Source organism: Lepisosteus platostomus, chromosome 7, assembly GCF_059453375.1.
Source record: "Lepisosteus platostomus isolate fLepPlt1 chromosome 7, fLepPlt1.hap1, whole genome shotgun sequence".
In the NCBI taxonomy this organism is placed as follows: Eukaryota; Metazoa; Chordata; class Actinopteri; order Semionotiformes; family Lepisosteidae; genus Lepisosteus; species Lepisosteus platostomus.
The window spans coordinates 51630463-51657150 of NC_142617.1; the positions used below are offsets into that span (position 1 = coordinate 51630463).

Genomic DNA, 26688 nt, shown 5'->3' on the forward strand with positions numbered 1-26688 from the left:
CATGTTCAAGTCTACCCATGATGAACTATAACAATGCAGATCTTTCACAGTGAGTGAACCCACTCGTCATCGTGGTAGAATAAATTCAGCTCAATGCCTCATTCCCGTTTTGAAATCACATGCCAATCATAAGACGAGCACCTTTTACAACTTCACCTTCTATTGAAGTAACACTTCAGGCAAATCAAGATCCTGTACTGATTTGCCTAAAGCTGCGATGATCAACAGTTAAAGCTTCAGGACAGAAGCTCTTCTCTCCAGCTGCTCCACCCACTCAGTCAGAGAGCTGTCTCACAGAAAAGGCGAGGGAATGCGTCGGTGGAGCTTGCGGTGTTTATTACGCCCTCAGGAGGACTGTAACGACAGCAGCGCTGGTGGGTTAAACCTCTCCTTCCCCTTCTGCGCAGGAGGCGAACTGCAAGAACCACAAGGTTAACCGCGTGGTGTTCCTGGGCAACGTCAAGCGGCTGCTGACCACAGGCGTGTCCCGCTGGAACACCCGGCAGATTGCACTCTGGGATCAGGTGAGGAGACCGGAGGCAGCCATTGGGCACGAAATACACACCCGCAGCGTGTGAGCCTGGCTCAGCGAGTACAACCGGACCATAGTTCCGTCCCAAATATTTCCCTTCTACCATATGGGGCTGGGGGCAGCTTGGACTGATTTTCTGGTGTGCTTTGCTGTTGTGGATGAGGAGGAGATGGTTCATCCTTGTCGATTTAGAGATAGTCCCTTGTAAAATGTGCTTGTGGTTGCGTCATGCCTGTACCATTTACTTCGCTTTGATTGAATTTCCATGTTTGTTTTGGCACAGCACCCCTCAGTGCTTCACCATGTTTTAACCACCAGTGCACAGCTCTTCACTAAACTGTACTCTGCTTCTGGCATGATGTAACACACCAGTCTAAGTGTAGATGAGGAGAGATGAAGCGTGTTACAGGTAAACTGAAGCAGTTCTCTTCATGCAGGAGGACCTATCCATGCCAATCATAGAGGAGGAGATAGATGGGCTATCAGGGCTTCTCTTCCCTTTCTACGACGCAGACACGCACATGCTCTACCTGGCTGGAAAGGTAACCACAGGCTCTGTCCTGCAGCTGATTCATCTGTGCAGTGTAGTCAAGTTTGGTGAATTGCCTTTTGTTCAACATAAGGCGACAAGCCTGAAATGTACCAGTTTATACAAGCTCCTGTAGCACGGAAAATAAGGAATGCATAAAACTGCATGGATATTTTATTTGTTTCCCTGAACTGGGATCAGAGTTCTTCCCCATGGTTTCTCTAAAAGAAAAATCAGTGAGCCTCTGCCAAGCGCTACAGGGCTTTAGAGATGAAATCAGGACTCTGCCACACCGGAGGAGCTGAGGAGCTGCTTTGTTTACAGGGAGACGGAAATATTCGATACTACGAGATCAGCACAGAGAAACCCTACCTCCAGTACCTCATGGAATTTAGATCCCCAGCCCCACAGAAAGGACTTGGTAAGTTTGCCTTCACCTGCACACGTGCTCAACTTTGTTCCTCCCTCTCTGTCTCAAGGTTTGAGCTGAGTTACTGCATACTGTCTGTGACTCGCACAAAACTGATACAGTTATTGGGATCAATATGCAAAAGCTCCTGTCTGTAAATTGCCGAAACAGCAAAAACATCAGTGATTCTCAAAGCATCTTTCCCAAAGCCCTAATTCACTCAGACAGCAAAAGGCCGGAGCAGATGTAATGTTAAGACTACAAGTGATTTAAAAAGTAAAATAAAGAAGTAAAAAGTACCTTGGTTCACAGTATTTACCAAGACTGGGAAGCAACAGATGCATAATGATTTTAATTTTAGGTTTTTGAGGGGTGGCAGCAGTAAGGCTTTGAACGTAATGGGATTTGGTATTGAAAGCCTTACCACCGCTGTTTCCTCGGGCAGGTGTGATGCCAAAGCATGGCCTGGACGTGGCCGCCTGTGAAGTCTTCCGATTCTACAAGCTGGTGACGCTGAAGGGGCTGATCGAGCCCATTTCCATGATTGTGCCAAGGAGGGTGAGTGCCACCTCCGCTCCAAAAACCATTTAGATCAGTGGTGGAGTCCTTAAAGTGGGTCTGGACTTCTGAAGGGACTCCAGTCTGAAAGCATGGCCTTCTACATGAGCTCCTAGTCCCAACCTTAGCACTATTAATAGTAGTCTCAATTCATAAAGTACTTTGCTTCCCTGAGAACTTTGCATGTACTGTAGGAAGGAGGGCCCAGCAGCTCCACTACACAGAGGATGAGACAGAAAAGCATAGATAGAGTGGTGCAAAAGCCTAAGTCTACTCAGAGCCACAGCTTGGACTGTGCGGCAGTTTTTCACAGGGAGATACTTTTATAATGACTTTGAAAACACAGGGTCCCTGAAACAGATTCTCAGACCTCCCAGCAGCTATGATGAAGCCTGTGATTTGGTCTCAGCTTGATTAGCAAAACATACACAAAAGACTTGAAAATTCTAGCAGGATGCTCTCTCCTCTTTGATCATCCTGATTTCGGAAATGCGGATATTGGAATGTTTTTCTCTGGAGACTGGTGCTCCTTTTAATATTCAGCTACTAAAGAAACTTAGTTATTTTGAAAATATCAGCCGTTACAAAAGACTTACATGGTCAGGTGCTGAAACTTCAGGGCACCAGATGTTCCAGTCTTTTCAAGATTTTTTCAGGGTGGGGTACTTCAGCACCCCATTATTTATTCGGCACCCCATTTTGTATTACCACATCAACTGAAGACTCCAATTTGACATTGAATATGATGTCAATCTTTATTCCTGAATTGAAAAATTCTGAACTAATGTTCAGTCAAGTACGCAGGGAGCACAGCTGGAATGGAAACCAGCAGAAGTGGGGGATATTCCAGGCCCTGGAAGGAAAAACAGAATTAGTCCATGCAAGACGTTATGTGCAAACTCACCTGTGTCCCATCTTTCCGCACGGCAGTCAGAGACGTACCAGGAGGACATCTACCCAATGACTCCAGGAACAGAGCCAGCCCTTTCCGCCGACGAGTGGCTGAGTGGGATCAACCGAGGTAAAGCCCAGCCCGCGCTCTTCGTGTAGCAAAACAAGTGAGCGACCGGTCCTGGTGGGATGGCAAAGTGGGATGACGTCCCTCGAGGAACAACATTGTTCCTCTGAGCTTGGGCAGAGGTGTGGCCCTGCCGGCAGTGAGCATGTGCTCAGCCTGTCTGTGTCCTGTGTCCTGTGTGTGTGTGCGCTAGACCCAGTACTGATGTCCCTGAGGGAGGGGTACCGGCGGCCCTCGCAGCTGGTCTTCAAGGCCCCGGCGAAGGAGAAGAAGAGCGTCGTGGTGAATGGCATCGACCTGCTGGAGAACGTGCCTCCCCGGACCGAGAACGAGGTGAGGTGGCTCATGGGGATCCTGGGGTGGGGCGGTGAGCCCCGTGTCTCACACACTTGGTCAGCCTGAAGCCCTCACTGTCAATACTCCGGTACTGCCACACTGACTGTTATTACAGACCTACTGCACTGCTTCTACTGCTGATAACGCTCCAGTACGCAGTAATTATCAGTTAGAGGTGTTCCCAGAAAAACAAAAATTCAACTCTACTAAAAAAGATGCGAGCAGCCCCTGCTTCGGTCCTCACTGCTTCATGTGCATATCTTCTCTCGTGTGTGCGCTTTCCAGAATTATTCCCGCTGTGTGTTTCTGGCGTTACTCTTTAATCACGGCTGAAAAGCGTTCCAGTGACGTGAAAGTTGTTGATGCTGTGATCAAACGTTTGTACACTGACTCCACAAGAGTATGGCTGTAATATTACAGGCACATCACATTATTTTCAACAACAGCTTTATCCAGTTCATGATTGCAGGGGAGCAGGAGCTCAAGGCGGTGTACACCAAGGACACCACGTTGTGTCGCAGGGCAGAGTGTAGACAGTGAGGAGGTGCAGTCGTATTGGGGTGGGGAGGTGCAGTAGTATTGCAGTGAGGGTGTAGACAGTGAGGGGGTGCAGTAGTATTGTGGTGAGGGTGTAGACAGTGAGGGGGTGCAGTAGTATTGTGGTGAGGGTGTAGACAGTGAGGGGGTGCAGTAGTATTGTGGTGAGGGTGTAGACAGTGAGGGGGTGCAGTAGTATTGTGGTGAGGGTGTAGACAGTGAGGAGGTGCAGTAGTATTGCAGTGAGGGTGTAGACAGTGAGGAGGTGCAGTAGTATTGTGGTGAGGGTGTAGACAGTGAGGGGGTGCAGTAGTATTGTGGTGAGGGTGCAGACAGTGGGGAGGTGCAGTAGTATTGCAGTGAGGGTGTAGACAGTGAGGGGGTGCAGTAGTATTGTGGTGAGGGTGTAGACAGTGAGGAGGTGCAGTAGTATTGCAGTGAGGGTGTAGACAGTGAGGGGGTGCAGTAGTATTGTGGTGAGGGTGTAGACAGTGAGGGGGTGCAGTCGTATTGGGGTGAGGGTGTAGACAGTGAGGAGGTGCAGTAGTATTGCAGTGAGGGTGTAGACAGTGAGGGGGTGCAGTAGTATTGTGGTGAGGGTGTAGACAGTGAGGGGGTGCAGTAGTATTGTGGTGAGGGTGTAGACAGTGAGGAGGTGCAGTAGTATTGCAGTGAGGGTGTAGACAGTGAGGAGGTGCAGTAGTATTGTGGTGAGGGTGTAGACAGTGAGGGGGTGCAGTAGTATTGTGGTGAGGGTGCAGACAGTGGGGAGGTGCAGTAGTATTGCAGTGAGGGTGTAGATAGTGAGGGGGTGCAGTAGTATTGTGGTGAGGGTGTAGACAGTGAGGGGGTGCAGTAGTATTGTGGTGAGGGTGTAGACAGTGAGGGGGTGCAGTAGTATTGTGGTGAGGGTGTAGACAGTGAGGGGGTGCAGTAGTATTGTGGTGAGGGTGTAGACAGTGAGGAGGTGCAGTAGTATTGCAGTGAGGGTGTAGACAGTGAGGGGGTGCAGTAGTATTGTGGTGAGGGCGTAGACAGTGAGGAGGTGCAGTAGTATTGTGGTGAGGGTGTAGACAGTGAGGGGGTGCAGTAGTATTGTGGTGAGGGTGTAGACAGTGAGGGGGTGCAGTAGTATTGCAGTGAGGGCGTAGACAGTGAGGGGGTGCAGTAGTATTACAGTGAGGGTGTAGACAGTGAGGGGGTGCAGTAGTATTGCAATGAGAGTGCAGACAGTGAGGGGGTGCAGTAGTATTGCAGTGAGGGTGTAGACAGTGAGGGGGTGCAGTAGTATTGCGGTGGGGAGGTGCAGTAGTATTGCAGTGAGGGTGTAGACAGTGAGGGGGTGCAGTTATATTTCAGTGAGGGTGCAGACAGTGAGGCGGTGCAGTAGTATTGCGGCGAGGGGGTGGAGTAGTATTGTGGTGAAGGTGCAGACAGTGAGGGGGTGCAGTAGTATTGCAGTGAGGGTGCAGACAGTGAGGGGGTGCAGTAGTATTGCAGTGAGGGTGCAGACAGTGAGGGGGTGCAGTAGTATTGCAGTGAGGGGGTAGACAGTGAGGGGTGCAGTAGTATTGCAATGAGAGTGCAGACAGTGAGGAGGTGCAGTAGTATTGTGGTGAGGGTGTAGACAGTGAGGAGGTGCAGTAGTATTGTGGTGAGGGTGTAGACAGTGAGGGGGTTCAGTAGTATTGTGGTGAGGGTGTAGACAGTGAGGGGGTTCAGTAGTATTGTGGTGAGGGTGTAGACAGTGAGGGGGTGCAGTAGTATTGTGGTGAGGGTGTAGACAGTGAGGAGGTGCAGTAGTATTGCAATGAGAGTGCAGACAGTGAGGAGGTGCAGTAGTATTGCAGTGAGGGTGTAGACAGTGAGGAGGTGCAGTCATATTGGGGTGAGGGTGTAGACAGTGAGGGGGTGCAGTAGTATTGCAGTGAGGGTGTAGACAGTGAGGAGGTGCAGTAGTATTGCAGTGAGGGTGTAGACAGTGAGGAGGTGCAGTCATATTGGGGTGAGGGTGTAGACAGTGAGGGGGTGCAGTAGTATTGCAGTGAGGGTGTAGACAGTGAGGGGGTGCAGTAGTATTGTGGTGAGGGTGTAGACAGTGAGGGGGTTCAGTAGTATTGCAGTGAGGGTGTAGACAGTGAGGAGGTGCAGTAGTATTGTGGTGAGGGTGTAGACAGTGAGGAGGTGCAGTAGTATTGCAGTGAGGGTGTAGACAGTGAGGAGGTGCAGTAGTATTGCGGTGGGGAGGTGCAGTAGTATTGCAGTGAGGGTGTAGACAGTGAGGGGGTGCAGTAGTATTGTGGTGAGGGTGTAGACAGTGAGGGGGTGCAGTAGTATTGTGGTGAGGGTGCAGACAGTGGGGAGGTGCAGTAGTATTGCAGTGAGGGTGTAGACAGTGAGGAGGTGCAGTAGTATTGCGGTGAGGGTGTAGACAGTGAGGGGGTGCAGTAGTATTGTGGTGAGGGTGTAGACAGTGAGGGGGTGCAGTAGTATTGTGGTGAGGGTGTAGACAGTGAGGGGGTGCAGTAGTATTGTGGTGAGGGTGTAGACAGTGAGGGGGTGCAGTAGTATTGTGGTGAGGGTGCAGACAGTGGGGAGGTGCAGTAGTATTGCAGTGAGGGTGTAGACAGTGAGGAGGTGCAGTAGTATTGTGGTGAGGGTGTAGACAGTGAGGAGGTGCAGTAGTATTGCAGTGAGGGTGTAGACAGTGAGGAGGTGCAGTAGTATTGCGGTGGGGAGGTGCAGTAGTATTGCAGTGAGGGTGTAGACAGTGAGGGGGTGCAGTAGTATTGTGGTGAGGGCGTAGACAGTGAGGGGGTGCAGTAGTATTGCGGCGGGGAGGTGCAGTAGTATTGTGGTGAGGGTGTAGACAGTGAGGAGGTGCAGTAGTATTGTGGTGAGGGTGTAGACAGTGAGGAGGTGCAGTAGTATTGCAGTGAGGGTGTAGACAGTGAGGAGGTGCAGTAGTATTGCGGTGGGGAGGTGCAGTAGTATTGTGGTGAGGGTGTAGACAGTGAGGGGGTTCAGTAGTATTGTGGTGAGGGTGTAGACAGTGAGGGGGTGCAGTAGTATTGCGGCGGGGAGGTGCAGTAGCTCCTCGCTGCAGTATTATATGCTGCATTGTCTTGCAATGTCCTGTCCGGCAGCTCCTGCGGATGTTCTTCCGGCAGCAAGACGAGCTGCGGCGGCTGAAGGAGGAGCTGGCGCAGAAGGATGTGCGAATCCGCCAGCTGGAGCTGGAGCTCAACAACCTGAGGAACAGCCCCAAGAACATGTGACACCCATCTCGCCGCCCCACCACCCCCCACTCGCCTCTTGCCACACAGGCCCTGAAGGAGACGCTCCACCTCCCCCTGCACCACGCTGCAGCTGCTCACAAACCCAAACACAGGCCTCGGAGGTGCACTCGCAAGCCCTGGGACAGCCCCCAGCCACATCCCTGCTGGCCCTCCGCAACAGCTGCCCCTCATCACGCTTTGGACAAGGCAAGACGTGACAGACGCCGATCTCATGACTGACTGGCCAGGTCCGGCCAGGAGACCCCCGGCTCTCGAAGAATGACCTCTTCTCTCTCGGCCAGCAGACACATGCTTTCCGGCGAACATTGGTGCAACACAGAAGCTCCTTTAAGCTCCATGAGGGTGTTGACTGCTGAAAGCTGCAGTGATCATTGCTCTGTTCCTATCTAATCTGAAGGATGTGGCTGTGCAGAGCACATAATGTTTAAGACGCCCAACTCCATCCTACGGGCTATTTTCTTTAACATGTTTTTTATTTTAAAAATTGTTGGTATTGTTATTATTTATTCAGTTGTATTTTTTAACATAAGGGTTAATTGAAACCCCTTGACTTAAAAAAAAAACTAATAGGATATATGCTAATCTTCCTGCTCCTGCTTATTATTATTTCTCCTTTTATTTAGAATCACTAACGCCTAATCAAAGGACAAGGCATTAAAAAGATCTAGAGGAGCTCAAATGCATGAGTATCTCACAGATTGGAACAATGGACTAACGAAGCAGACAAGAAGAACTTCACTGGAAAAAAACGGATTCTGACGAGCTCAGGTTTCCTTGGTTAAACACAACATGAAGACAGCAGTGGGTGGCCATCACTGTGGAAAGGTGGAGTTTCTGTGCAGTGGACTCAGGTCATGTTAATCTGTAGGAACCACAGAATTGAAAATGTTTGTTTTCTCTTATTTTCCTACAGATCTGATTACTTTGGTTTAAGAGTAACTCATAGCTGCTCTAAATCCAAGATGAGAAATTAACAGAATGAAAAGCACTCCACATGACACTACAGGGCCACTGACTAGCCGAAGATGACCTGAACCCCAGGCAAAAGAAGAATCCTAGAGTAAATCCTAGAGTATCCAGAGTAAGGGTAGCACAGAGGTCTAGAACAGAAGGAAAGTTACAAATGAGAAGAGGCCATTTGGCACATATAGCTGATTTGATTGCAAAAAGCTAAGTGACCCAAGGATCTCATCCAGCTGTTTCCTGAAGGGAGCCAGGGTACTGGATTTAACGCAATTGATGGGTAGCCTGTTCCAGACTCCCACAACCCTTTGTGTAAAGAAGTGGCTCCTGTTTTCAGTGTTAAATGTACTTCTATTTACTCTCCACTCAACCGCTGACCACATGACATTCCTCTAACACAGTTTCACTAAAGAGTCAGAAAGCGAAGCAGTACCCAGCTCTTCCGGAAGAAAAAAGAAAACACCTCTCGCCTGCAGAGCGGGAACAGAAAGTGGGCGTGGCAGAAGGATGCAGCAGGTTGTGATGGAAGTGGAAAGTTAGCTGCGCTGGGCAAGATGGCAGCTGCCACAACAGCACCACTGTGTTGGCAAGCTGGTGGTGATCAGAGACAGCAAAGGAGCAACACTGCACTCCTCTTCCCCCTTCCCAGCACAAGCAGGGCAGCGATACCACTTAAAATCAAATATTGTCAGCTCAGAACTGGGATGGGAAAATCGTAGAAGACACAGGGGGTGCACAGCTCTAGTACTGGAGGGTCACAATCCGGCAGGTCTCAGAGGTCACTTTTTATCTCCAGTACCTAAGGACTCATGGAAAGGTGTTGAATTGGTCCAGTTAAGACAATAATTAGATCAATTCGGTCAATAAAAGCTTGTGTAGAAGGAAAGCCTGCAGGCACTACAAGACTATCTACAAGACTGGAGGTGCTCACCTCTGTTTGAAGAGGTGAACAGGAAATGATGTTGAACAATTTCCCAGAGAAAGCAGGGCCCGGTATGGCGACAGGAGACGCGGTGCTACAGGAGGTGCCATCTTTCAGAAGTGACACGGTAAATTAAGATCCTGACTGCAGGGTGGATTTTCTCAATGTCATAGCACTCTTTCCAAGAGCAGGATCATCCACTCCCAGCTCACAGAAGAATCCAAGAACGGGCTATCCGATCTGGCCTGCGTACTGTCCCCTCGGCTTAATTAGAGCAGGCAAAGCTGTTCCTGTGGGCAGAATTCCAGCCCGGAGGTGGCAGCCCTTCTGTGTGCCCCTGCAGGTGTATGTATGGCCTTGCTGGGAGTTCCTGAGCGATGCAATGCTAGTTGCGATGAAACGCGCTACACAGGTGCGTTCGCTGCCTGGGGTCCAGAGCCAGTGTCAAGCTCTGGTGGGAGTGACTGTGTGTGGAAAGGCTGTCTGTACAGTATGACTTGAGTCAAAGGGTGGGAAAAGAGCTATCAAGATAATTCCACAGCACGAGAATCAGTACCATTACATGAACTGTTTCCCTAATATTCCTATACAAGTAACAGTATGTTACTCGCTAGTTTTTAATTACTGTAGCTTAAGTAATTTAGTATAGCATCATATATCTAATTTTAGCTAACAATGCTGCTGTGACTCCTATTGGTATTTCAATTGTAACGGATCCCTGCTCTCCATACTTGTAATGAGCAACTTGGAGTCCTTGCAACAAGAGAAGGACAAGAGGGCCAGCCAATTACCTGCTCTGTTGTGCTGGCTAGGAGCTCTGCCAGCCACGCTCCCACAGAGTCTTGGAATGTGTCCGTTGTGTATCCTGAACGCCAATGGAATGGGATGGGTGCAGTGCAGTCACATGTCTGGCTTCCTTCAGGAGGACACTGGTCACTCTTGGTCATATGTGGTTTGGAGAATGAGACGGGCATTTTGCCAGCCACCAAAAGCTTCACCTCCTCTGATCCCACACTCCCGAGAGCACAAATTATCCTTAAACATCATGCAACCATCATCAGGTTAAAACAAGCTAGGAATTATGCACTTACAGATATATGTAGTTAATGCATTATCCCACCTTGAGCTCAGTAGGTTTGAGAGTAGTGATGCCTTGTATATATATTAGGCACTAGGAGCTGAAGGGGATTGTGCCTTGTCGTTTGTGTGCAGAGATGAGTGACGGAGCTTGTGTGGTGTTCTGACACTAGAGGGAGCTGCACCTTAACAAAACTGGAATCATTACTGAGCTCCTAACTACAAGGACTGGAACCCCTATGAAACAAAATGCAGTGTACAGAGCTAGTACTGTGACATCCAGCAATCCCATCTTTTGTCTTATTTAACAGTTAACACTATTAAAATGTATTTCTTAATAAACTGTGTAATATATCATTTTAAAATCCCAACCTCTTTTCACTGTTGCATTGATGTCTTAACTTTGGTAACAGTCCTTTGCCATCTCTCAGTGTGTCTTATTAACTGTATGGAGGTGCGACACTCCTCTTTGTCAGGAATACCAGGTGTGGCATCACACAGGGGAGGATGTGAAGACCCTGTGAAACCAGAATTTACTTCTCGGTCATAAGGAACAAGGGAAGGGATTTCTTACTGAAAGAGCAAGAATCACATCAGACAATTTAGCCGATACAAAAATGCAATACAGTATTACAAGTGCAATACAGAGATCATGGTATTTCATCCTCAATCCATCTTCTAATCACTGCATACAATCCAGTATGCAATGGTGGAGCTGGAGCCTAGCCCAGCAAGTAATGGGTGCAATGCAGGATACGCCCTGGAGGGGTCACTAGTCCACGACACAGTAGACAGACACACACACTCACTCCAGGGTCAATCAACCTCCCAGCATGACTTTGGACTGCGGGAGAAAAATGAAGCATCTCTGTATTTACACCCCACTAAATAAACAAAAACAACTGTGGTCTCTGGAGTTTTTATTTTCAGGACATTGTACAGATGAAATATTGAACCACCCAGAGCAGGTGTGATGGGGTGTCATCTCTCCGGGGAGCAAAGGGAAAGGAACACCACAGCCTGCTTCTACTCTTTCATGTGAACAGTAATGTCAGGGTTATGGCCTCCTCTAACTGGACAATGGCACTGGTCTAAACCCCCTCTCCTTTGAAGCTATGTAGTTATGTTCTCGTGATCCTGCATCATACCAGACCACACATCACTTAGGGGGACTGAGCGTTTGTGCACAACTGCTAACAGGTGGACCAACGAGAAGTCCTCTGGAACATGCCAAAGTCATGTTTAGTTCAGGATGCATGAATTATGAACCAGGGCTGAAGACCCCTTTACTCAGTGTGTGGTTATAACAGAGCCACAAGCACTTCCACGGCAAGAGATGGATATTCACTCTCCTCCTCCAGGGCAGGGGATTCAGGTTAACCACGAAGAACACACGGCTGAGAGTGCCCAAGTGAAGCAGGGGTGCCAGTTGCTGAGGTAATGTTACAAGATACCAGCTCATATCTTTTGCAGTTAATCTAGCAGCAGTGGTGATACAAAGACAGTTTGCATGCATCACAAAACCAAGCACAGGATGGGGGAGACCCAGCCACACAGGTTGCTGGCACATAATCTCTGCCACATGCTACCCAGATGACGGTTACTTCCATATCAATGATAAATGAGGTGGCCCTTCTATATGTGAAGCGCTTTTGATCTCCTAGGATGAAACGCCTTATACAAATGCTAACAATATTCTTTTTATGAAGGCTGAACTTTACCAATACCTAAGTGCTGGGGGTATGACTGGAGAATTTCAGCTTTATTTGAGGGCTGCGATTTCAGAAATGTGGCTCTGTGTGTACACAGTGCCATGGGGTTAGTATATCAATCTGGTTTGCAAATGAAACCAGCAGGACACAGCAGTGCACATCTCAAGCGTGAGCACGCAAAAATAAAGGGGATTTCCCCATGGCTGATGCTACCTTACTGCACCCCATGAAATCACTGCAAAATCGCCGTCGCTACAACGGGTGATGAACCTCATCTGTCTCTCACGTGCTCCTCCACACAGTGTTGTTTTTTTCTGTTAAAGATCGGGTGTCTGCTGGCGGGAACACAAGACTGGCCTTGCAGAGGAATTCAATCTGAGATTACCTCATGCCCCAGCGTTCACCCGCAGTGGGAACTGCAGTGGCAGAACAGAACCAGCCCAGAAGCTCCCGAGTGCTGATGCACGGGGCAAGACCAGGCTCAACCGGGTGCTTTGTGAATAACTGAGACTCCTCCTGTGGCCCTTCCAATATACTCCTCTGCAAAGCACCTTCACTGCTAGATCGAGCCAGTTGACGAGCAGCTGAATAATGAGACCCAGTTGGAGGCGAATTCTACTCTGCATTGGACTATCCACAGGCTAGACTCACAGACACAAGCTGCACAGCAAATCCATGGTCATGTTCAGAAAATCCCGCCTAATCGGAGATCGAGCAGATTTATCACTTTTAACAAGGAAAGAATCCTTTTCCACTTCACACACCCCTTCAAAACATAAGCAAAATGACACCGAAGAGGCCTGATGTATTCATCTCCTGTGGTGTCAAAGGCGGTGTTTATGGCTCATTATGTACATACCACTTCATCAACAATCTGAGCCCCACTCTCTCCACATGTATGGGTAAAAATCTTTTTGCAGTGAGTTTTTTGTGAGCATTTTCAAAGCACTAATGAATGTGGAGTTTAATTTTAAAAAGTCATGTATTACACAGGAATTAGCAAACCTTCACTGTATTGCAAGTTGTAAGCTCTTTTTTGGAATAGTGTTCAAATACATATAAAGTTAAATAACTGTGTTGCAGATTTTTAAAATGTGGTTAATTAAGAATAAATCTTACTTGAAAGCTTTTTACTTTAAATTGGAAAAGAATAATGCTTTGATCTTTTCATTTTTGTTTCATTTTCTAAAGCCTTTTCAGCACATTTAGCACCGACTTTTGACGGCAAGCCCGTCGACATTAAAGCAGGTGATGATATTATGTGCCTTATTTTCATGACGTCATTTTATTTTGGTTCAGGGCTCATTGGACACCCTTGCGCCCCAGAAATACTGAAACGCTCGTCACGCGAGTGGCCAGCAGGTGGCGGGCTTTCCTTCCTTACCCAAAAAGCGTCTGCAACTCCTATCCTCCGGCAAGCCTCCATTTTCTCGCCTATTAAGACTTATTACTCGCGTAATTGCAGTAACATATTTTCCAAACATACCAATCGTTCTTTTAACAGCGATACCTCAGGCTCGTCCTTGGGCTATGGGTCTTATTTTAAGCATGTTGAACACTCATATTGTAGCACATCACGGCGGAGTTTTCTAACATTTCATAATTGAAAGGAAAACAACTCATAAAAATACTTAATAGTTCTTCATTTATATATATATATCTTTTGTGAAAAGCAGGCTAGACTATTTGTTCATCGGAGTGTGTCAATTCCCGAGCCTCTGGTGGTTTAGCGGCGTGAAAACAAAACGACTTTTCCCCTCTTTGCCCTTCGTCTTTCGTTTAATGAACGTTAATCTAGAAGTTTCACCGCCCCTTAATTTATAACACGAATGGAAAAGAAACTCAAACGGAGCACACGAAGGGTTATGATATTATTAAAGCAGTGGTTCATGAAACATTAGGGGTTATGTGGCGATTTCCCATTTTGAAGCAAAACATCGCTACACCCGCTCAGAAACCAGAAGAGAGGCTCCAAACATTCTTAATAAACACTCTATAAAGCGTAACAGTTTAGTACGTTTACTCAAAAACGCTGAGTTAATCTGATTCCTTTTGTCACAGTTTGTAGTAACTCCTGTGACGTCTGACAGTGTTGGCCTGCTTAATTTGAGAACTAACACAGGTGACCTGGGAGTTAATTAAAGGGGTGCGTCAGACAGTTGGGGTCACGATACAGCAGCAGTGAGAGAACTCCGCAAATTTACAATTAGGGGATTCAGCACAGAAGACGTGCTTGTCGGACGTTTCCCTGCTCAGGACTGGTCAAATCTAATCGCCACAGCAGGAACGATTAAGGAGGGAAGCTGATCGTCTCCCATGATGTGAGTGTGTTCGTTTCGTTTCTATCCCACACAAAGAAAAGTAACGTTTACATTCGGTGTATATAGAGAGAGAACGCTCCACACCCATTACTCTCTGGTTCCATTGTTTTGGCATTATGTACAAATTGAAATTGCATTAAGAAAAAGTACTGGTTTCATACTGGTGGGTGGCCTCTGAACTCTACCTCTCAAAACCTTCCAAAAACGTATATCCCTCGGAGGAAACTGCCAAACTTATTTTTTGTTCTTCAGCAAGATTTTGTTTTCGACAAGAGATGGTGTTTGAGTGGCCTAATTGTGTCAAACACTTAAAGATGGAACAAAACACTGAACCAGTGTTTCAGTTGTCACAGTGAAAAGGTGCCACTGTTATACTAAGCATCAGCAGAAACCCTTTGCTCTGCATGTTTTCAGGAGGATGAGGCATACTCATTTGTTTTTAGGATATTGATTAGACGTTTTGGGCCGATTTCGCTGGACTGATCGGACTTGCCTGTGAATCCCTGGAGTGCTGGTGAGAGAGGGGGCTGGGCTGTGGTAATAAGGTGAGGCAAGCCAGGTGAAGTGCAGAGGGATTTACCTGCAGCCAGTATGCTGGATCACCTTCAGGTGGACTCGGCAGCACTGGATCCAAATCCTCTTGGGGGGGGCGAATCAAGGTTTGTGCTTTGTCCACTGTGATGGAGGTCAGCGAGAGTGGTGCAGACGTGAGGAATTACATGCCAACTGTTGTGCACAACAAACCAGTCCCCAGGGACTGTCCGGGCATGCTGGTCTGTGCAGGAGTGCATCATCAGTGGAGCTATTGAACGTATTGATTGACAGCAGCCTGACTGCAGAGCCTCACTTGCTGCGTTTCCTGCATGACGTGGTGATGGGACAGCACCCATCTTCCAGCTGCTCGTGTAACAGAGGGTTTCTTGGCAGGCGCCACTTACGCCCTGCTTGCCAGACCCGAGTTGCTGTGGGACGTGTGGCATTGGGGGCTCACAAGACCAGTGAACAGTGAACAAGCACACGCTCGTTTAGGCTGTACAAGAGGAATGTGACCAAATCCCAAAACACAGCATTTGGAACCTGGTGCAAAGTATGTCAGATGTACTGCTTGGATGTATTTACAACAGTGGCCACCTACTGTTCATCTGTGACTTCAGCGGTAATTCTTTGCTGGTGACTAAGGTGATATATGAGTTTATTATGCAGATCAACGTGCATTCAATAAAACATCAGTGCACCTGCTACAAAGAGACTGTCAGACTTAGATTAGAAGCAAAGCAACTTGATTTTAGAACCAGTTAATACTAGGTATACAAGTAAAGTGCATGTGCCCAAAAATCATCATTCCCCCCAACTTGCAGTTCATCCCAGGTTAAAAGGCAAAAAAAGTACATTTTCTGGTGTATTCACATTGAATAAATTCCCATTTTGGGCTAATTTGCCTGCCCTTCTGCGAAATGTGCCCCACCTCTTATTTACTGCTCACAGACACCACTGATGGATAAGAAGGCCACTAAAGAGGGACTTGAGTTTGAGGGAATCAAGATGAAAAGCTGCACATCTTCACTCTCATGCTTAAAAGCAAAGTGCTAGAAAGAGGAAGCACTGAAATGCTCTGACTAGCAATGATTTCGCTTGTGCTGCTTACTCAGTACAAGCTGTGCTTGGGCAAATCTGGCTCCGAGGAATCAAACGGCTCAGGTTTAAGCCCAGTTCTGCAACTGAGACCTGCCGCAATCTCACTTGGGACATCCTGCCATCGGCTCCACATCTCAGTGGCCCATTCCAGTCAAATAACCCACAAAACGTTATAAAAAAAGATTTATTGAAATTGTTGAATGACAAAAAAAGGACAAAACAAAAGTCTGGCTCTTAAGAGTTTTTTTCAAATGTTTGCCTTTGTACAGATGACATACAGAAAAGGAAAAACAAAATCACTCAAACTGTTGATAAGGGAAATGAAAGTAATCTATTACATTCATGAGGCATTTTCAGTCAATCACTGACTGCTACGTAAGAAAATACAATTTTGCATTAGTAATATGCCACTGAATGTAAGAAAACAAGCCCAAATATCAGGTCATGCTCAGTAAGTCTGCCTCTGCACTCTGCATTTAAAAAGAAAGTTAAAAACTATCATAAGAAAATTCACAGATTCCATCTACTCCAAACCATAGTTACTGTTGTTTACAGGCCAAAGTAGTACACGGGTATTTTAAACTTCATATTTTATTACAGTTCAATGTTACAATTGAAATTATTTCATGAAGATGTCTGCCATTATCAAAAATGAAGCCTAATGCAAAAAAATATTTGGTCACTATTTACAAAAACAAAATACCGAAGCTATCCAAGCAGGAAAAAAAATGCATTTTTTAATTTTCTGATAGTGGCAGACATAATGTATTCTAGTATAGGACATACAGAAAAACCACTACTAAAATGTGATTTTTGTGCATGTTCTAGTCGACAGAATGATGCATTCTTTTCCATGCCTAAACAGTACATACAACATACTGATGACATCACAGAAGCACATTTTACACTGTAAAAGAAAAAAAAATAGGTATAGGTGATTTCTGAAAACCAGTAGTCAAACATTAAAATATACTCAGACATGCACTCTAATAAAAGGTTTTTGGTATGTTTTTTCTTTTTTTTTTTAAATACACAAGTCATCAGCAGCCTGTATACACATTTAGGCATTAATAAACAGGAAATACTTCTTTACAAGGGCTGCACTGTCCACTCCATTTAGAAAATATTACTACTGCTGTCTCTCTCACAGATTCAAGGAAACATCAGAGCAAAGGAGAAATTGAGAAAGGGGCGTGACAATAAAAATAAAATAAAATTCAACTTGCACCCCCCCACCTCCCCCCTCCCCGGGATCAAATCTCCTATTCCCACGGCCACAGGACGACTGAGAAAATTGTACAGGGAAATACAGGGCAAAAACAGTCAGATCACAACAGGGGTGGAAAGTATTTTTAATCCTCTTCTTCTCCTTCGTCTTCTGGCTCTCTTTTCCTCTTCTGTCCCCGCTCCTCTTCTGTAAAGGAAGAAAAAACACAGACCTCAGCCTTTGAGTTTCCCCAAACTGTCTCGCACCCGAGCCAACCCGCCCACGTTTCACTGCAGTGCCCACCACCCCCTTCTGTCATTACTGTTTACAGCTTCACCTCCACAGTGCCAGTGCAGCAGACACTTGACATCACAGGGGGTGTTTTACATTGCAATGAAAAGGAGGCCGTCTCCCTGAGATCTGACTGTAGGAACTCCACTGCGTGGAGGTTAAGCACAATGACATCCACAACTTCCCCCAAACTAAACCTAGTCAAATCAGTCAGGAAGAGGTTTAAGACACAGCTTACCAAAGTCATCCTCATCTTCGTCATCTACACCATCGTTGAACTCCTCTTCTTCCTCCTCCTAAAACACAAATACAGCAGTTAATGGCACCAGTGAACGTGAAGGTTTGTGTAAGCCCCACTATTTTATGAAAACATCATGTTGCACATTAAAACACCTCCCTATAGTACTGAGATCAGGCTTGATTTAACTCTTTATCTCTCAGCCCACGTGAGCTGTATGAGCCCTATCCAGGTGTGATTACAGCTGGTTAGGTGCCCAAAAATTCCCCTCCAGCACAACTTACAGAGCTTACTGCCAGACAATTACAGACACGTTCCACCTTGCACTGCAGGAGAGCAGATAGCACTCCTGGAACAAGAGAGCCAACTTCTTTCAAAATTCAGAAACTCGAACTGTGCTGGTGATCAACTCAAGAGCTAAACATTTGATGAAAAGGGAGTAATGGATGTAGGATCTCCTGCACAATATATTTAAGATGCTCTCCAGACTGGAATTAAGAAACTACACCCAAGTGATGTAATACTTCAAATACAACATTGTCCTGAAGTTTGCTCCCATTTTTTAAATAAACATGCAAGGTTTATACTTAGGAAATATGAAAACTTTCAATATAGCTTAAGATTTGGAAGTTAAAATTTACCATTGCCATGTTGCCTACAGTGACATCCCTTTCCCTCTGCTTCTCTATAGGTCACTGGCCTTGTGTTATACTAGACAACCTGCTATATAACAGAGAAGTTCTGTAATAGTCAGTTTACCTATACAAAAGCATTAAGAGTTACTCTTCAGCAAAAACAAACCCTAAATGCTTGTATTGAATTCGGCAAGGCTGTAAATGAATGACTGATGCAAAATAAAAATTACTGTGAGCTGCATATTAGCACACCGACTCTAATCTGCCAATGTGCTACCTGGTCTAGTGACCTGCACAATGCAATAACTTGTCTTGACTGCTGGATCTCTTTAGTTTCCCAGTGTGCTCTCCAGGCATGGCGCAAAGCCCAATTCTCAGCTGTGTCTAGAGAACTGTTCAAAACTGTTCATCCAGCTTGGACATCACTACACAGTTCTGTCTTGCTGAAAAGCCCAAACAAGCATCTACTGAACTGGTAGTGCAAATTAAACGACCACAACATCAAGATCAACCCAGTCTATGAGCAAGCAGAGTGATTTTAAACAAGAGACTGCCTCCTAAATAAACTAAAGCATTCTCCTTACATGGTTATGGCAGTTAAAATGTTGCCTTAATACAAACAAAATAAGAATCCTGCCATACATAACCAGTCCCACATACTTTAAGTTTATATTTCCTCTCAGACAAACCCTGACCAGGTTACTGAGCTGAACTGTGTTAAATTATAAGTGGAATAAAAAAAAGAACAGGGCAAAAGCTGAGCAAACAAACTTGGGAAAAACAGGGACAGTGACAATCCATGACGAAAGCCACTGATGTTGATTAACACCCTCGGAACCTGCAGAGAACTATAAGCAGCTGGCAGCACACCTGTCTTTACCACAAATGTCTCCCCTGAGGTTCGGCGTACATCACATTTCTTCACAAATCTGACCTGCTTTCTTGGGCCACTGGGGGGCAGTAAACCATGTGATGTGCCACCTTCAGCCTAAACCCAGCTCTCACCTCCTCTCCACTGATGTCCTCTTCTTCCTCCTCTCCTTCCTCCTCATCCTCCTCTTCTTCTTCACCCTCCTCCTCATCCTCCTCTCCTGGGGCCACCTCCTCGTCGTACTCCTCTTCTTCTACCTCTGCAGAGAGAAAGACCACATTACCATAAACTCAGCACAGCACCCATTATACTCCAGTGTTTTTTTTAACAAGTGCTTCATCCTAGATCTAGACCTGACCCTACCTCCCAACGATACATCACCCATCACCTAAAGTAAATGTGGTTTAGGTATTTAATCTCAGCTGACAATGGTTTAAAAGACTCCGAGCACGCAAGCACACATGCCAATAAAAACAGATCTCGACGCCAATAGAGCAAGCAGTTGACTCAGTCGTGTAGTAGAGCTGGAGGAAGGCAGCAGGTGCTGCTCTCTTCAGCAGAACGTGCTCGAGACTGGAGCCTTGAACACAGAACTCCACCTCAAGCCCCTGTGCTCTGACCTCTCCAGGACACAAGGCCTGGATGATCCAACCAACTGCAGCAAACACTAACCTGAAGACCTCAGCTCATGTCGGCAGGAAGAACTGTATAAATTCTCATCAGGGCCGAGCACCCAAACAAGGACTTAAGTGTGTCGCGCTTTGTCATGAGGACTACAGAATACTGTACTAATAAGATGTCCTGTGTTCTCGACTTGTACAGCCCTTCCCCCCCGCCGTTCTCCAGCCCATCCTCAGCCACACAGAAGTCCCAGTGACCTCCAACTCAACAGCTCTGTCAGGCTCCACAACCAAACTCGCAGACATACGAGGGGCAAAATTTAGACGTGTGGGGGAGGGGGAAAAAACTTTCATCCTGGAGTCCTCAAAGTAAAGGTGACCCACAGGCAGGGGGGACCGCTCTCACACTTGACCTTTCCCCTGTAACCCTGCACCCCTCAAATCCAAGCAACTGAAAGGAATCTGGCCTGCTTGCTTTAAACAAAGTTTGAGGAGAGGGGCCAGAATTTGCGGCCTCACTCGCTACTGTGAATAGATACGCCATTCTGTCGCAACCATATAATGTGGATGGACTGCGTTTCTCTCCACGTCACAACAAGCGGACGCGACGCTGAAACCGAGTGCTTGCCCCGCGAAACGCCAGGTGAGCATCACAAGGAGCACGATACAGAGCCTGATGCCAATGCTACCCAAGGCCAATAGTTCTACTCCACAAACGGATGAGAATAGGGAGCTGGGGTAATTTCCCCATTCTGTTACAGCATTCTGGGGCAGTGCTCTGTTACAGCCACTTCTACGACACTGTGCCGTCACGGCAGGCGGAGTGCCCTACCTTCCTCATCCTCCTCCTCGTCATCCAGCCCCTCCACGTAGGCCTCGGTGTCCGAGTCGGGAGCCTCCTTGTCCTCCTTGTCGTAGCCATCCAGGTACGTCAGCTGGGGCAGCAGCTTGAACACGTTTTCTCTGTAGTCATTCAGGTTCGTCACCTCACAGTTGAACAGGTCTAAACTCTTCAGGTTTTCCAATTTTTTCTAGGGGGTGAAAGGAAGACGGGGGGCACTCGTTCATCATCCAACGGGTCCGGGCAGCGTCCGACCGGCTGTGCTATGCTTGCACCCCTCCCTTTTTTTTTTTTACAACTGGACTGGCAGCCATCTAACTCGGACCTTCCTCCCTTACAGAAGGATGCGCGGCAAGGAGCTTGCCAGCATCCCTCGCTCCACACAGGAGACGCTCGTCACCACATGTTAACACCTGCCTTCACTCCTTCAGAATCCCCAAGTCAGAGACGACCCCCCCCACACCACACACACACGCACGCACGCACTCACGCACTCACTCCAGGTGGCTCCCCAGGAGTCACTCACCAGAGGTTCTATAGTGCTGAGGTCTTTGATTTTGTTGCCGCTGAGGTTGAGATGTGTGAGATTCGGGCATCGCTCTGCCAACACCTCCAGCCCCCCTGAGATTCTGTTATCACTGAGCTCAAGCTGCAACAGAAGACGGCAAAACCCGTGTCCTTAACGAGAACCCGCTCACCGAAGAACAGACCACCACGCGCGTCGACGCAGAAGAGGAGGCCTTACCTTTTTAAGTTTGTTTAATTTAGGCAAGTTTGCCACTGATGTTAAGCCTACATTGATTGTGCTTAGAAATTCCAGTTCTTCGAATTCATCTGTGAGGCCCTCGATTTTACCTTCATTGGAACGACAGTTATCTAGAACAAGCTCTTTCACCTGCAAGAGAAAAAAAAACGGGAGAATTAGAAAACACACATGTGAAAAGCGTGTGATCCTATGATTCTGTCTTCCAGATTAAAATATATACAAGCTTTGACTTTTAATCTGCTATAAACTGAGATTCTGTAAATGCACAGTAGCAAAGAGGTGAGGTTAGGCACATCTCTGGCTACTCTGTCAGTTCTGCAGAACCTCTTGATTTATGCAACTCAATTTGTTGAGTTACTGAATACATTGCTGCTACAATCTTGAGTATGTGACAGTCCACATAACAGCAAATCCCAGTGATCAGAGAATGCTGGAATAGGTCAGACTGTAGTTTTCTGTAGCAAGCTTAAATTGAGCCAGATCATTGTTGTTTTCAACTTCTGACACAGAGTGTAGCTTGCACAGGATGACACACACATCAGCAAGACCTTACAAACATTAAACACTGGCATGAAAGCGTAGTACTCTCCAGTACAGATGGTAGGTTCCAAATGGCACCGAGCCAGAACGAGGAATTAATACTAGGGTACGGATCGTATTCACCTCTGACTCTGCCATTTCAGACATGCAACAGCCATGCTGGGTATATCAGATGCCGAGCTTGACACACAAAGTAGAACTCGTACAGAAACAAAACCCCAGAAATATGGGCAGAATTCACATGGGAAAGGGGGCAATCAGTATATTTAAAAGAACATAACACAAATGAATCGCGTCAATTAACCACACCAAACAAGAAATTAAAATTCCAACTTCGAAGGTCGTAACCCGGTCAGATTCCCCCGCGCCTCTTGAACAAAGTCAATGCAGATCGGACCCCGTAAAACATGTTCCCGTCAACCCGAGCTTCATAAACCGTCCTCTGCAATCTGGCACAAAGCCCGACTACAACACATCGAAAGCAATAATTACGCCCAAATGAAAAACATGCAAAGGAGCTAAAATTACAATTCTGACACCCCCCGATAAATCAGCCCACAAGGTCAGCTCCTCACAGTGGTTGCAGCGTTGACTCGAAACACACAACAATTTCGCGAACGCAATGTGCAAACCACTCTCTTTTATTAACGATATAAAATCTTATAAGATAAATGACTCGCTTCCACGGGCTGATTATTAGAGTTTTAATGGGCTCACGAATGAATGCCGGTCACTGGGAACTGCAATACTCCCTGAACGAGTCTTCCCGCCCCGGAGCGCTTGAGCCGCACGACGCACGCAGCGCACCGCGGCTCGGGGAGGGGAGTCACCCTGAAACCCGAGTTCTGCAGCTCCCCCGGCCCGTCCACGCCAGGCGTGACGAGGAGTGGAAGGTGTGGCACTCGGCCGGCTAAAGGTGCGAGCCCCGGACGCTCCTGCCCACACACGGCAGTGAAGCGGCCCCGCAGAGTCTGCCCCGGTCCCCGAAAACCATTATCCACAGTACCACTCCAGGCAGATGTTCTCCATCTCTTATACAGTTTAGATTGTAGTCTGAAAGGCTTAAACCTTGCCCGCCTCAGCCTAACAACTATGATGCACAACCTGACAGCTCGAGAAACCAGCGCTGGGTGTGAAGGAGCTTGTTTTTTGTTCCCTCTCTCTCATTACACGTTTTTACAATTACTTGAACACCAACATAAATGACATTCACGTCGACGTTGGCCCGGCAGTATGTGAACTCAAGACCTACCCAAACTGGAATATTTCACCCCCTCCCCCCCGGGAGCATGACAGCTGTGAAGGCTGGCTTAACGTTATAAAGATTATAACACGAATCCATTTAAAGGACCCTGCATCCCCCCTCCTCTCCTCCTCATAAAAGCCTCCACGAGTGAATACCACGCGCGGCACCGTCACGTTATCTGCAGTCCAAGTGCAGAGAGTCGAACAAGCCCACTCGCGAGGGGCTCTCCTCGCCAACTCTTTCCTGGAGCTTTCACATTCAGAGCCCCATCCCGTGACACGAACGCCCGTGGACAAACCCCTCTTCCCAGCACACGTCCGTTGTTGTAACTGCACCCCACCGGTGCCGCGCGGTCCTGCAACCGGCCGTCTCGACCAAGCACGTGGAGTCCCCGCGGTCTCACGTGTAGACACCTATTCCCGCTCTGAAGCACAGTCCACGTTAACACCGTCGCGCCAGGCGGTCACGGCGGCCCCCGCTCCGGTTGAAAGGCACATGTTCCGGGCTGAGCCAGCCCCCCAGGACGGACAATACCGGGAACGGCGAACGCGCGCCTGCTCGCGACACACCGCCGTACGACTCCGTGTCGGTTAAAAAAAACAACAACAACAAGGCGAAGAAAGTCACAATCTGGTGAGAACGGGTAACCCACGCCGACAGATACATCCTAAGAGAACAGCCCGGCCATCGGCGACTACAGAGCTCAGCTCCACCGATCCATATCCGTCCAGCGACGCAAGTTACAGTTCCCAGCCACCAGTACAGTCCCTCATCGCTAAGGGAACATCACCGCAATTTCGGCTCCTTAATCTTGATAAAATCTTGTCAATACACCGACCTGGAAATTAAGCGTAGGCTTTTAGCTAACCAATTATGTCGGGGGGAAATGTACATAAACAGTTCATTCGCCAACTTGACAACGCCACACAGACAAAATGGCTGACTAAACAGCGGATTTTGCGCTGGATACCCTCCTTTCAATGCCCAGTACAGTATCGCCCCGATTATGGGACATTCCTTACGATTTACAATCCAGTTTAAAGCCTCAACACACGGAGACCTGGGATTCGTGCACTGAGCAATTTTGCGTTTAAAGGAGGGAGGGGGTGGCGGCGTAATCATAATATATCTGTAATTGTCCGCGACATTAAAAACAGATTGCGTTTGAAAAAAGCTCAAAGTTAACACGAAAACAGATGCAACGCGTGACGCACATTACCACTGTCGTTAAACCGGTAGTTTTAACTGGTGCACCTTCATTTCCATTTAGATTTTTGCCATTGTTGCTTGATAAAATGGCGGCTTGTCCTAGATTACGATTCAGACGTCTCCAAAAAGCACGTTTCAACGTTTAAAAGGCAAAAACGGTGCAACCGAGCAGCCCCGGTCATCCGCAGGTTCGAAGCGACCCGCGGCGGCGGTCCAAGCCTCGCACGAGCTCGCGACGCTGGGAACGACCATTCGCAGCCTCGAGGAGCTCGAGACTGGCCGCGAGCAGCCGACGCTGTGTTTGCACCAGCGAGTCCGGAGCAGCGCTTCAACACTGCGAGCACACAGTCGGTTCACTCCGGAGACACTTTCGGCGAGAATTAACCAGCTGAACTCCGTTACAACGGGCGCTACTTGCAATCCTCCCTCTCCGCTAAAAACCAACAAGAAAATATCTTGCATTTAATATACCTGTCTTCCGAAGAACTGGGGAATCACCTTGTGCCTTTGAACCGCTTTGATTACGTATCTAAGGACATTTTAAATATAAAATACTCAAAAAATCGACAAAACCTAATATTTACGTTTTACGTATCGCTCTTGGCGAGTCTCACAGCAAGCACGACTCGAAAAATTGGCAAAACAGAAAATCAGTTGCTTCTGTAATAACTGTAAAAAAAGTGACCTAATCGATTTAATTCAACGATTATCGTGAATAAAAATCGAGCCGCTACTTAACAAGAAAGCCCCTCGTCTCAACATTGCCTCTTTAAAAATTATGCAGCAGATTCCACGGCACCAGCGATGGACTATTTTTGTCCCATCCGAAGTTATTTATTTTATAATCGGCGGAGCCCCCGCGATTCTGTAATTAATCGGACGCACGGAAGTGGCCAGGTCAAACTTGCACGCCGATCACACTGGAGAGCAATAGCTAAAGGGACCGAGATATCTGTCAGTGTACATTGTTTGTTGATTAGAGGGAAAAGGGCGCGTTCGCGAGGACTACAAAGTTACAAATATGGCTCCTCACACAGCCTGGCTCACACAGCCTGCTAGCGGAGGAGCGCCGTGCCATGGGTAACTACGCTGCATAACCATAGCGTGCCAGCCAGCCTACGACCAAAGTTACTAAAACCCACTAGAGCGCACCAGCCCGGGCACATCTGTCGAAATTTAGGAACTTTCACCTCCACGACAACATACCCATTCAATCCACTGCCTCCCTACTGGGCTCACACTCGCACGCGCTTATATGGGCACCCCAAATTCGGCAGCCAGAAAAATCAAGGGCAGTACTTTATAAAGCCTATGGAAAAAATCCCAAGAATGTATGAAAAGAACTCACGTCTGACGGCGTTCGATTCCGCAGCTCTAGATGAATCCTTTTCTTCATGTCCATTTTGTGTGAGCTAGCTTCTTGTTATTTTTAATTTAGTAACCCAGCCAGAGCAGAGTGTTAGACTTACGGGGCTCTTTACACACAGCTACCACCTCTCAGCCACTGTGCCGCCGCTCACTCTAACTTGATCGCTCAAAAGGGGGCGGAAGCCGGTCGCCAGATTGTCGTCACCACAGACCAACCCGGCGCGCCCGATTATGTACCAAAGACGCCTCTCCCCCGCCTTCTCCCTGCCTACAGCCAATCAGCACGCAGGGCGGGGCTAGTCAGATTATGTTCGGTTGAGACAGTGCGAATGTGCATTTAAGTGTCATCTCTGCGTTTAAGCGCCATTACTTTGGCCTGGTTAAGGTGTGACAAATATACACACGGGAGAAAAGATGAATCTAAAGTAAAATATATTTAACCTTAGAATAAATACGCGTCGCTTACTGTTGATTTTTAATTAGTGCTGTCGACAGTGATCTAATTTGGCATAATTCGTATTGTAAACACGCCAGGACACCCTATGTATGCACTGGACGACAGATTCTGCTTGCGGTTACTTTTACTCATTTGTCTTCGGAAATAGCAGCGTGTTGTTTATTGAAACAAAAGTCAAAACATTACTCCTGCGCTGCCAGAGTCAGCCTGGTTGAACTGTTACCGAGCGCTCCTCAATGAACTCTTGATACGCTATATACGAATTGTGAAATCAAAGGGCATCAGCTTTTAACACGAGGTAATCGGGGGGTGGCGTAAGGTGTTTTCCACCCATGACTGACTACATATTATAGGAATCTTGAATTCTTTATAAAGCTCATGCTGAAACGTAACAATATCAATTTAAAACAAAACAGCCATCGCGCTTAGGCGTCATTTACCGAGTCGCGTATTATAAACTCGCATAAAAATGAACAGTACCTTTGTATTTTGGATTTTTGTAGAACTTTTTTTTTGTACACGTACTGTCCTAGTTTGAGCTCTACCGTCAC

General features: G+C 47.2%; 2 protein-coding genes and 1 non-coding gene across 6 annotated transcripts in view; 1 reads left to right on the forward strand and 2 right to left on the reverse strand.

Annotated features, from left to right (window-relative positions):
* The window catches only part of LOC148659163 (coronin-2B), a 53311-nt gene extending 42224 nt beyond the window's left edge, over positions 1–11087 (forward strand). For both annotated transcript variants that reach the window (XM_088641122.1, XM_088641123.1), the window contains exons 6-12: positions 408–524; positions 970–1074; positions 1386–1482; positions 1916–2028; positions 2959–3049; positions 3240–3379; positions 7066–11087. In XM_088641122.1, the coding sequence (XP_088497248.1) occupies positions 408–524; positions 970–1074; positions 1386–1482; positions 1916–2028; positions 2959–3049; positions 3240–3379; positions 7066–7197 (795 nt within the window). In that variant the 3' untranslated portion in view covers positions 7198–11087. The remainder of the gene's footprint in view (positions 1–407; positions 525–969; positions 1075–1385; positions 1483–1915; positions 2029–2958; positions 3050–3239; positions 3380–7065) is intronic.
* A 4931-nt stretch (positions 11088–16018) lies between these two features.
* anp32a (acidic nuclear phosphoprotein 32 family member A) lies at positions 16019–26403 on the reverse strand. Of its 3 annotated transcripts, none has more exons than XM_088641124.1 (7): positions 25661–26403; positions 21297–21446; positions 21078–21200; positions 20543–20741; positions 19225–19349; positions 17585–17642; positions 16019–17262 (listed from the first exon to the last, which is right to left on the reverse strand). In XM_088641124.1, exons 1-7 carry the CDS (start codon positions 25712–25714, stop codon positions 17201–17203), a joined length of 771 nt encoding a protein of 256 aa, XP_088497250.1. In that variant the 5' UTR covers positions 25715–26403; the 3' UTR covers positions 16019–17200. The 3 variants fall into 3 exon arrangements, with proteins under 3 accessions (XP_088497250.1, XP_088497252.1, XP_088497251.1); XM_088641126.1 differs by lacking the exon at positions 25661–26403 and adding an exon at positions 24358–24628; XM_088641125.1 differs by lacking the exon at positions 25661–26403 and adding an exon at positions 21981–23107.
* Positions 21703–21836, reverse strand: LOC148659165 (small nucleolar RNA SNORA28). The gene has a single exon (XR_015940663.1). It is a non-coding gene; the product is annotated as a small nucleolar RNA SNORA28 (small nucleolar RNA).
* Positions 26404–26688: the final 285 nt, after the last annotated feature.

Excerpts from the sequence above, each read along its gene's own strand:
- anp32a (XM_088641124.1), bottom strand. The coding sequence starts at position 25,714 with ATGGACATGAAGAAAAGGATTCATCTAGAGCTGCGGAATCGAACGCCG. Across the intron at positions 21,201-21,296 it reads AATTAAACAAACTTAAAAAG|CTTGAGCTCAGTGATAACAG; the intron begins GTAAGGCCTCCT and ends CTTCTGTTGCAG. Across the intron at positions 19,350-20,542 it reads CGAGGAGGAGGATGAGGAAG|AGGTAGAAGAAGAGGAGTAC; the intron begins GTAGGGCACTCC and ends TTCTCTCTGCAG.